Consider the following 12,245-nt stretch of genomic DNA (forward strand, 5'->3'; position numbering starts at 1 on the left):
CATACTTTTCATCGGTGTCTACATCCACCATGGCTGGCTAACCTCCACACTATTTTCCTCTTAATCTCCCTCCAGTCAGTGTTTTTCTGGCACTGGGTTGGCAGTCTTCTACTCTACTGTAATTCCCCTCCGAAGAGACAAACAGCTTCTTGGGGCTCACTTCAGACTGCAGCCAGAGAACCATGTCTAGTCGAGGGAGACCCCTTGACCGTTTAAGTTCACCGTTTCCCCCATCCTCTTCACGAGGCAGCTCGGCTTCACCCTGCACCAGGAACCGCCACCCTCATGTTCTGGTTAGATTGCCTGCAGATGTGTTGCACCAGGATGCCAGTTTCGCACCCTTTCCTATTGCCCCCTTCCCAGCAGCTTTTCCCAGTTAGTGTTGCTGGCACTGGGATGACAGTTCTCCTTCCTAATTTACCACCCTCTCCCCAGCAATTTCCTCCAGTTAATACTGCTGGCACCACAATGCCAGCTTTCCTACCTTACACACAGCTACCTCCTGTTAATGCAGCCGACGCCAGATTCCCTCTGTAACATACAGCCCCCTCCCCAACAGCTCCCTCCAGTTATCTTTTCTGGCATCGGGATGCCAGCTTCTCAGCCTACTATGCAGCCTTCTCCAGTAAATATTCCTGGCAACAGGATGCCAGTATACTTCTCCTCTTACCCAGCCTTCACTATATGGCCTCCTTTCCAAATTACACAAAACAATACCTTTCCAGTTGGTCCACATTAAAACGCCACTGAACACACTAAAACGCCAGCTGAGCTTTCTCCTGGGTCACCTGAACTTTGCTTTACATATCATAGCCTACCACAAGGTCAAGCCTTAATTTCCCATCTAACATCTCTCACTTCATCAACCTCCTCACTCCTTAAAAAATCGTCCTAGACCCAGCAAACGGAACTTCGCTCATTGTGCTTACTCACCAACTGGAACGGTATCTCACCCTTCCACAACAATGATTTACCCAACTTTTACAACTTCCGAATTTAAACAGATGCCGCCCGTCTCCCGGTTTAGGGGGCTTCAGTGGAGGTACGGCGAATTCGACCACTTTTGTAATCCTGCCTTTCTGATCCGAACATTGTCTCAAATCAAGGTCTTGACTTTCTTACTTCACCCCTTAGCGCACATGCAAATCTGGCCAATCCTTGCCCATTTAGGGGTACCCTATTTAAAGCTTTATAACTCCAGATGTGAACACCACAGAGACTTGAAAAATAGCTTAAATGAAGCAAGACATCTGTACCATTTACAATACTAAATTAGTTTATGTTCATAATTTTGGATGAAATAAAGTGCCACAAATGTAACTGTCTAGGCAAAAAATGCAAATGTTTTTAGTTTGCAATGAAATACTGAGAGATTGCATATATACAGCACGTTAAACTATACATGTCCTGGATCAAAAACTTCTTGACCACAATTAATAAAATCTAAGGGTGGATATGTTGAACTACTAAAGATCTATGAAGCAAAAACTAAGCAGTGTACCCAGCGTCTCCAAATGTATCCTGTATGTGCTGTAAATGACAAGATATTCACGTATTTCATTACAAATCTATTGTTTTGACTCAAGAAACTCACTGTTGCATCATTTTCAAGTGGGAATTACAAGCTTTCTGTCAGAATATGAATAAAATGCTTTTTGTCCATTATAAAGCATATAAATGAGCCCCTTATGAAGGTTTAAGATGAAACATTGATATAAGATAAAAAAATAATGCAAAAACATTGTCACACAATGCTGTACAGTACCTAAATGTGTAATAATTAACTCTCGTATGTATTTCTGTACTCTGTATTCTCGTATGTTTTCTTGTATGGGGATGGGACGACATGAAAACAATTTTAAATTGTCCACCACGTTTTGCCAATGTTCCAACTGTCACGTCATAACTATTGCATGCATTACAAAAACTACTAAACAACCAATGAATGCTTACATTAGTGTGAAATATCCTCATTATAAAATACCACTAACCTATTTAAAGACACTCAATTTCAAAAATAACGTATATAACCAAAATATTTTGAGCTGTAATACTTACATAGCGATGATGAAATTGTATCTGTGTTTAGATACACAGAGACAGGAAATCAATGATTCAGTTCTCTCCGCTTTTGTCTTACTCTAGAAAACGATGACAGCGAGGTCTATCAGCATACATATGGCTTAGCTCAGAAGTCCTCAATAATAATAATATTTTCCAAGAAATTACAAAAAATTGTTAATAACGTTTTGTCAGGTTAATTGTCTTTTACTGCTACCACAGAGTGAATGCATAAGTGAATGCGATGATGAGAACTTTTGGATATGCTGAGCTATAAAACGCTATTCCAAAATCTTAATCAGACATGTTATACATTGTTAGAAAGCTTATCCTGCACCTACTGAATAAATTAATTGTCAGTCAAGCCAGACTGTACTAAAAAGGCAACAACGCCGTAAACAACACGTGTGGTATTACGCACAGCTATTTTGGAAGGTAACCAGGCGTCACAAATGCACGTACAGAAACGGATTGTCCAAGACAATATATGACCACTCGGTCTCAAAAGGGACATCTCTATGCGTAAAAAACCAATGGCAAGGTTGTATATTTATTCAATATTTAGTCCCAGATATTGACTGTAGAATGGCATGGTAGACTTTTTTGAAACCATTGTGTTGTTTATTTCGTTATTTAGTGAGCAGCGTTTTCACTGCTGTATTGGCATGTCTTAGGGCTATTGTTAGGTTTATCTTGTTGCTATGACGGAATACAATTTTTGAGTGGTGATTTTTATGAATGTCAAGATAGACAATATTGTCCATTATGTCATGGATGGGGGTGTAGATGAGACTGCAGGGAGGGGGTGCTTGTTAAATGAACGACCAGAGCGACAACGGTGGCCCTGCAAAACTCCGTATTCGGCATAGTTGTTGTGTATCGTCTACTAATGAAACTAAAACAAAACGTTTCTGTTTTCAACTCATACTTTGGTTGCAGGAGCAATGAATGTCTGAGTTGAACAATCTAGGCACGCCGTCGTGTCAACCACTAGGTGGTGTGCGCTAAGAGGTTAAACAGTAGAAATACCTACCAAAGCGTTGAATCTACGCCCATCTTATACTTCAGACTCAACTCTTACCCATATGAACCTCTATTAAACTACAAACAAATTACACAGTTCCAAAGTTAATCCTCATTGATACTTCATTCATAAAAGTCTGTACACGTTGCAAGCCGGTTTTAATTTCTCTCCCATTTTTCTCTTCCACAATCGTTTGCCGAAGTCTTCCCCACACTGCCGACTCGTCGCTCTTACTACTGTTTATCACTTCCAATTGAGAACACCTTCTCAATAGACATACTACTTGCATTCATTTGATGGTGTTATCCTTAGCTTCTGAAATGGAGCTAGAATAGCTGAGGTTCAGGAGGGGGACTATGACTCTATCTCTTTCATTTTGCTTATTCCCTATAATAAACCTTGCCACCGCACCTGTTCTTTTGTTCTCATTTATGTGCCCGCCATCCTGCTCCTATCTCTTTATCTCTCCGTTTTTCTCTGTCTCTCTCTCTCTCTCCCCCTCTCTTTCTACTATAGGATTCAATGGAGGTTAATCCTTTACCAAAGTCTTCTCCACACCGCAGACTTATCGCCCATAATACTGTTTATTGCTTGAAGTTGTGAACATCTACTCAAACACATTGCTCACATGTATCATATATATATACTCAAACACATTGCTCGCATTCGGCATGTGGTCCTTAGCTCATGAAATTACTACTAAAACATAGGAATAGGTCTTTCAACATTTAACGAATAGGAAGTTGTGTGAATTGCTGGTGTCAAGAAAAATTATATTGCTGCCATTTTCTCTTGTTACATCATCACTATCTTTCAGTTGTAACTGTAGCAAATTATCTTCAAGAGCCATTTATACTGGTAAAATTGGCAAAAAATATTTGGGTTGGCTAATTATTTACCAAATTAATTTCTCACTTGCCTCATGCTTGCATCATGTAAGTCCCTTTCAGTTATGCAGTTTTTCAATGTCTAATCTTGAGGTAGTATGGCTGAATACATTTTTCACAAGTTTCAACAGACTTATCAGGTCATGACAGAAAATCCTGCAGTGGAGTTTCCAAGGTCACAGCTAAGCCTGAGGAATTGAAGACAAGAATGCTGGATTTGAACAGTATATTGGCAGTTGTGACATAACTGATTGTAATTATTTTAAGTGATAGTAAATGTAATTGCAGCTTTTTGCCTGACTCACAGTTTGAAACAGTCTGGGATCCATTCAGGAAATCCATGGCCACCCTACAAAGAAAGGACCGCTCTGCACCCTTGCTACAGAGGCCTTGTCAAACTACTGCACTGCAAGACATTGCATATTGTTATCTTCACCCTCCTTTACAAGGTACAATGTCTTAAATTATTTTTTATTTTTAAAATGTTTTTGATGCATTGTAACTTTATTATTGGTGAACTGAAATTATTTCATTTATGTATCCTAAAGGTACACTTGTTCATACCAGGTTGAAAGGGTAGCAATTACTCTTTGACTCTTAGGGGCATATTTACTGAGGATTTCCAGGGCTTTTATAGATGCCAACAAGACAAATATCTGTTTTTTAAGGTCTGGGAAAAGTGGGTGTTAAGTTCTTTCTGGCACCATGTCAACATGACCAGTCTTAAAGGAGTAACATGGTTGTTTTCACACTTTCTCGGTTTTATGAGCTATTTGCACAAGGGGCATTGAAGAAGCACGAGTATTAAATATGTCCGTTCTTTATTTTTGGAGAAATATGGGATTTAAATTTATCGTCATATTTTCAACCTGTTGAGAATGTTCTCGACTTGGTGCATTACACATACAGTAACCACTCCCCTTTCCACGCCCCATAAAGAAATCTGACCCGGCACACCAGAGTGATATTCAGCTCCAGTCCTAGAATACCCCCTAATAGATTGTTTTTTTTTCCAATCCAGAACTAACACTTGATTCAATGACTACACCATTCAGTTATCTCTTGATTAGTTAAAGCAGGTCTCCATGTCTGTTACCTTCCAGGTTCTGCTCTATATAATGTTACATTCAATCTAATTAACTTTTAAAATCAACCAGCGATTTGTTGCTACCTCCGAGTTGATACAACCCTGTTGTGTTCGTTTATCCTGTGGGAGAATATTTAGTCCCTATATTGCGGAGTTTGGTTGAATTTGCATTAATTATTTCAATCGCAAGATCGCAATTTCCTGGAGGGACTACATATTGGAGCATATACAGTGTCATTCAAAGTAGTAAGTGGTAATTCTTTAAGTACCTCATTGCCTAAAAATAACAACGCTAATCTAATGATGTTTACTGTCGATTTACACGTTGAAGACCCTCTTATGAAAACAATGGCGTGTTCGCAAATTTGAGATGAGTTTTTAATTCTGTCAGTCAGATTGCTGTGATAGCTAATTCTGAATCATATTTGGGGATGGATAACTCGTGACCCATAGTTTGAGCTGCTGGCTTACAGGCAATACAATGCAAATATTTGACTAATGTTAGGTTCACTTAAATTATAGTGCCTTTTAAGGACTATTAGACTATTTCTGGTTATATTCATTTAGCTAGCTAGCTAACGTTAGCTAGCTAGGTAGTTTTCTTTCATAAGGTAATGTTATCGATAACATTAGCTAGCTAGTTTGCTTTCTTAAGGACGTTATTGTTGTGTTTTTATCTTAACTTGGCTAGCTAGATAGCAAAAATTATAATTGGATATAAGTCAACGTACTTACCTTAGCTGTCTATCGATACTTGATATACTAAGTTAGCTAGCTTGTGAAAATTTAGTCTCCCAAAATGAGCGTGTATCATGGAGGTAGCTATGGTAACGGGGTACGGTCTGTCAATCATAGCTAATTTACAGTTCTCATTGCCACACCCAGACAGTTCGAGTGAACTGTTATAATGGGAAATTTAGGCTTATAAAAATAAGTTATTAAAATTAAAATGAATTATGCACATTTGTTTTGTTGTTGCCTAAAGACAACTGGCAAGTGTCACATTCAACCACCATTAATCCATTACATCACATTACATTACATTTATTTGGCAGACTCTTTTATCCAAAGCGAGTGCATTTGATGGTAATGGTCAACTACAAAACACAGGTTCAGTAAGATACAATACTTATTTTGTACAGCTATTTCTAGCCAAGAACACAGTTTAGTTCACACAGTGAACACTATTCTGGCCTAACCTCTGCAAAGCCAACTAGGCAGAAGAACAAGCTACAGTATTAGGACAAATACAAATTACCAAAAAGTGCTGGGATGGAGGAACATGTAGCGAGTGTCATGAAAGGGGGGGGTGGATTTAGAATTCAATATACAGAGTGGTGGTAGTTAGTCCAGGTATAGTCTGAAGAGATGAGTCTTCAGACCACGGCGGAAGATGGGTAGTGAGGGAGAGGTTCGAAGAGGGACAGGGAGTTCGTTCCACCACTGGGGAGCTAGGGTGGAGAAGCTCTGTGATCCCTTTGCTCGGGTGGGAGGGGGTACAAGGCGCCCTGCTGCTGCAGAGCGGAGTGATAGAGCAGGCATATAGGATCAAATCATGTCCTGCAAGTAAATAGGGGCTGTCCTGTTGGCTGCAGTGTAGGCAAGGGTCAGGGCTTTGAACCGGATCCTGGCAGCGACTGGTAGCCAGTGGAGTGATCGTAGCAGAGGAGTGACGTGGGAGAATTTGGGAAGGTTGTAGATGAGTCCGGCAGCGGCATTTTGAATCATCTGTAGTGGCTGTATGGCACAAGCTGGCAGTCTTGCAAGGAGAGAGTTGCAGTAATCAAGGCGGGAGGTCACCGTAGCCTGGACGAGCAGCTGGGTAGAGTGCGTAGTCAGGTATGGTCGAATCCTTCTGATGTTGTACAGAAGGAATCTGCAGGACCATGATGTTGTGCTCCTTGAGGTCCAGTTGGTCATCCAGGACCACCCCCAGGCTCTTTGCAGAGTGAGAGGGAGTCACTGTGGTGTCATCAACCGTGATTGAGAGTTCACGTAGTAAGGAGGTCTTGTATGGGAAGAAGAGCAGCTCAGCTTTGTTGAGGTTGAGCTTCAGGTGGTGGCTGGCCATCCAGGAAGAGATGTCAGCCAGGCAGGAAGATATCTTATCAACATGTGAGGCCGAGGAGGGGAAAGAAAGAGTTCCACACACACACTGGCACTTTTAGGATAATTGTGACCCCTGTTTTATATTCACATAGTGCAATTACAGTTGTAAATAGATAAATAAAATAAAAGCAACATATACAAATTCACATACAGTGTATCAGAAAATTTTTGAGTGTTGGAGAATAAATGTATTTATGTGTATTCAGCTGAATTTCATTTTTCAGATTTCAATGGACCATCAGAACATGTCAGAGCATGTGCTCTGCATGGTGCTGTACCTGATCGAGCTGGGTCTGGACAACCCAATACAGGAGGAGAGGCAAGACGAGGTACATTTAGATTGGGCCATACAGCTTTCCTTGCTCAATTGCAGTTAAATACATTGCATGTCTGTCTATGTGTAGGCCTTTCTCTAAATAGGCATTTCTTTATTTACCCACCTGCCCTCCAAAGAAAAAGACATTACATGACACAGATGATAAACCATTCTAAACCATTCTGCCTTGCCCTCCTTAGAATAGTAACAAGGCATTGGTACGAAGCCATGTATGCTGGTAAATTGGGTACAGGTGCTGATGGTCCAGTGTGGTGTGTCATTGGACTGTGAGCATACTGGAGCAGGGGCACCTCTCCAGTCACATCTTGCATGATGTGCCAGTGTGAACTATACAGTGTTCATGCTGTTCATCCTCTTCACTTACTGTGTAGTCTGCAACAGTATTGTACACCCCAGTATTAACATCTTGGAGAAATATTCACATACACTACCGGTCAAAAGTTTTAGAACACCCCCATTTTTCCAGTTTTATTGACATTTAAGCAGTTCAAGTCCAGTGAATGACCTGAAATGGTACAAAGGTAAGCAGGGTGTCCGTGGGTCCTTGAAAAGTCTTAAATAGTCTTAAATTAATATTTATATAAAAAGGCCTTAAAAGGTATTAAATTGTATTAAATTCATTTTTGAAAGGTCTTAAATATTTTTTGAGGCGATGTATTCCCAATCTGACTATACGGTGCGAATGAGTTTTGCTAAATGATAAACTGAAAGAAAACCAAATACGATAGAAACAGATTTTTTTTTTGAATGCGCAAGGATCCTTTTTAGATGAAGTCACGTGACCGCGAGAGTTCGCGGTGCTTCTACATTACCAGTACAGTAGTACTGTCAGTAGAAGCGATTCTGACAAGACAACTTTTTTCCTTTCTGCTAAATTACGGATTCAGTCAAGTGAGGTAACAATCTGTGTTCTCTGTAAGATAGCCAAGCTAGCAAACTAATGGCTTCATGGGTAAATGCAAGTTTAACGATAAATGGCTTGCTTGAGAAAAGCGAATACTCTCATCGTGGTTAAAACCCGTGCCCGTAAATGTCTCCGAAGCCCAATACAGTACCTATATGTCGCAAATGTTTCAAGCTTGGTACATTGGTATTCAGGGCGGTAGAATCCCATATGCAATGCGAGAAGCACAAACAGTATTCAAGAGCGTGCCAGCAGACTCCAATTGCTTCGTTCTGCACAGTTTCCACAGCTAGCATTACTAGCTTGGCAAATGTATGTATTTATTTCTCATTTCACTGTAATAAACATTTGGACAAATATCCTTAAACTCAAGTAATTAGTGTCGTTTTGTCTTAATGTTGATTTAGAACTGCATTCATCAAAAGTTTGATCTCAATGTAAATTTATTAGATGTTTGTATGTTTTTGTGTTAAACCTATGTACTTGAAACTTTAAACTTTAAAAAAATGTTTTTTTTCAAGTATAACGACAAATTAATTGTAAATCTAATCTGTGCATTTATGTTCCCATTTACAATCGAATTTTTACTTGAATGAGTGCTATTTTCAGGCTCTTAATCCAGTGCGCTGAGACAGGTTGTGTGGCGAAAATGTCGCGTGGAATAGAATGCTCTGAGTCTACACATGCAGTAGACTCAGAGAATTCCATTCCATATTCCATGCCACATTTTCGCTTCCTTTCAAGAGCATCTGGTGGTTTGTGAAATACCAAAACCACTTCTGCTAGCTTCATTCTTGACAATATTACATACTCAGTTGAGAAGAGTGTATCTTTCACTTTTCATGTTTATTTTCATTGCTAATTTGGTTTTAAATTTCATTCTAGGTGGCATTAAAAATGCCTTAAAAGTCTTAAATTTAACTTCCTAATACCTACAGACACCCTGGTAAGTGGTAAACTGCCAGAGGTTAAAAAAAAAGAAAAAACGTTTAGGTTACTAAAAACTGAAAAATAATGTAAATTTCAGAATTATAAAAAAGGCCTTTTTCAGGGAACGAGTAACGGGTTAACAACTTAGCTTTTCTGCAGCAATGGAAATAAATTAAGCCTTGAAAGTTTATGCAAACAATTCCTACAGGTGTCCCAACTTTTGTTAATTACTTACAAACCCTTTGGCTGTATAAAATCATTGTCGTAACAGACTGTATTACTACACCCTCCAAAGCATTATTTGGACAATATTGCACTGCAGGAAGTAATATATTGCTATCATAATGACGAGAAAAAGGCAATTAACAAAGGAAGACAGACAGACCATTATAAACTTTAAAAAAGTGTAGGTCTTTCCTTTTGAGAAATTGCAAAGCAAGCCAAGGTGTCAGTGAGTACAGTTTCCTACACCATTGAAAGGCACTTGGAAACTGGTGGAAACTCTGACAGGAAGAGGTCCTGCAGACCCAAAGCCACAACAGAATCAGAAGACAAGTTTATGAGAGTCAACAGCTTGAGGCAACAGCTTCAAGCACAGCTTAACAGTGGTCGAAGTAAAGAAGTCTCTTTTTCAACTGTGAAGAGAAGCCTTCCAGCTGCAGGTTTGACAGGTCGGGTGGCAGTACAAAAGCCATTGCTAAAATGGCAAAATAAGAAAAAGTGGCTTGCCTGGACCATGAAGCACCAGCAGTGGACTACTAAAGACTGGAAGAAGGTCTTATGAACTGATGAATCAAAATTTTAAATCTTCGGTTCATCACGCAGGGTTTTTGTATGCCATCGAGTAGGTGAAAGGATGGTTCCTCAGTGTGTGACACAAACTGTCAAACATGGAGGAGGAAGCGTGAATGTCTGGGGCTCTTTGGAGAAAGCTTCCACGCCCCAACAAAAAAGTCACAATGGCGGGCAAACAATATGGCGGACATAGGTGGTGCCAATGGCAAAGTTGTAGAGCACGTTCAGATGCATAGGTCGATGAAGTTTTGTGTTGATCTAACTTATGGTGTGGGAGTTATGGCCTTTTACCAAGACCCTTTGTTATAGCGCCACCATCTGGCCGACATAGGTGATTTTTAGTGCCTGAGTAGTGGGGGGCCATAGGAACCCAGCTGCCAAATTTGGTTGCTCTAGGACTTATGGTTGCTGAGCCTCAGACACTTTTAGCGGAGAAAAAAAAAAAATAAATAAATAAATAAAATAATAATAATAATAATAACAGATACAATAGGGTTCGCTGCTTGGACCCCTAAAAGTGGAGGTGTTCTAAAACTTTTGACCGGTAGTGTACATATTATGAATTTAGGAATGGTATGTGCTTTATGATATTGAACATTTCTTGTTACTGATACTGAACAGATTATGTACATTTCTCAGGATTGAAATGCGGTCATTATTTATTTATTTCAGAGATGGACAGTCTGTCCTCCTTTCATGTGTTCTATTTTATTCAGGCTGGGAAAGCAGACAGGATGTAGAAGGGATTACAGTATAGGAAATGCCATGGCAGGGGGATCAAACCCCTAATCATGTGATGATTATGATGATAATTTTATTTTATTATCAAAATAGGCTGTTTACAGTCTTTAAAGGAATAACCCAATCTTATTCTTGTATACTTTTGTTGCATACATATGTTTTGTGTCTGCCTTAAAAATTCAGTTGTCAGCATTAACCCATGCAAATTTTTAAAATGATCAGTGCATTAAACTTTTCTTAATGCAATAAATCATATTTTCTTAAGATGTGTCATATTTCCATCAACCATCCTATCTACCAATTGTAATCAATTATTGTCATTAAAATTAATTGCATGTGTTAATGTTTACAGCCGTACTTAAAATACATTACTTTCCATTTCTTCCACCGGTCTAATTTGTTCTATGGCTTGACTTCATTTTGCATGCTACAGCCTTGAACAAATAGCTATTTCAATGCTTTCTGCCATCCATGTGTTTGTTGCTCAAACTTTAAATACTGTAATACAGAAATGAGGACTTCTGTATTCTCATTGGTCCAGACCTGAGGACTTTTTGCTTGCCGTGAAATTTTTACATTAAATTTGGCTGGCTGATTTCAAAATTCAAGACAACTTGCATATCTGCACATGTGCAGACTGTGTTTAAGCCTTGTAGGGTCATTTTCACAAAACAGAAGTTTGAATTGGAAAAAATATTAAAATTTTATAAAGACCCTGGCAAACAATTTTCCACTGGAAAAGCAGGCTCTATATTTATTTGTAACAATAATTTTATATTTTGTAAGTTCAAAATACTATGTTACTATGTATCTTACATTACAGCCTTATATTAAAATGGATTAAATTTATTTTTATTCTCATCAATCTACACATAATTCCCCATAATGACAAAGCGAAAACAGGTTTTTTAGAAATTATTGCACATTTATTAAAAATAAAGAACTGAAATATCACATTTACATAAGTATTCAGACCCTTTACTCAGTACTTTGTTAAGGCATCTTTAGCAGCGATTACAGCCTTGAGTCCTCTTGGGTATGACGCTATAAGCTTGGCACACCTGTATTTAGGGTATTTCTCCCATTCTTCTCTTCAGATCCTCTCAAGCTCTGTCAGGTTGGATAGGGAGCATTTCTGCACACCTATTTTCAGGTCTCTCCAGGGATGTTCGATCGGGTTCAAGTCTGGGCTCTGGCTGGGCCACTCAAGGACATTTACAGACTTGTCCCGAAGCCACTCCTGCATTGACTTGGCTGTGTGCTTAGGGTCGTTGTCCTTTGGAAGGTGAACCTTCGCCCCAGTCTGAGGTCCTGAGTGCTCTGACGCAGGTTTTCATTAAGGATCTCTCTTTCTTCGTTAATCTTTCCCT

At 39.3% G+C, this 12,245-nt stretch overlaps 1 protein-coding gene across 5 annotated transcripts in view; it reads left to right on the forward strand.

The window, feature by feature from the left end:
* ubr3 (ubiquitin protein ligase E3 component n-recognin 3) overlaps positions 1 to 12,245 on the forward strand; it is a 412,017-nt gene that overhangs the window by 164,043 nt on the left and 235,729 nt on the right. For all 5 annotated transcript variants that reach the window (XM_064329864.1, XM_064329859.1, XM_064329863.1 and 2 more), the window contains 2 exons: positions 4,280 to 4,421; positions 7,393 to 7,497. In XM_064329864.1, the coding sequence (XP_064185934.1) occupies positions 4,280 to 4,421; positions 7,393 to 7,497 (247 nt within the window). The remainder of the gene's footprint in view (positions 1 to 4,279; positions 4,422 to 7,392; positions 7,498 to 12,245) is intronic.

The sequence above is a fragment of the Anguilla rostrata genome, chromosome 3 (assembly GCF_018555375.3).
Source record: "Anguilla rostrata isolate EN2019 chromosome 3, ASM1855537v3, whole genome shotgun sequence".
In the NCBI taxonomy this organism is placed as follows: domain Eukaryota; kingdom Metazoa; phylum Chordata; class Actinopteri; order Anguilliformes; family Anguillidae; genus Anguilla; species Anguilla rostrata.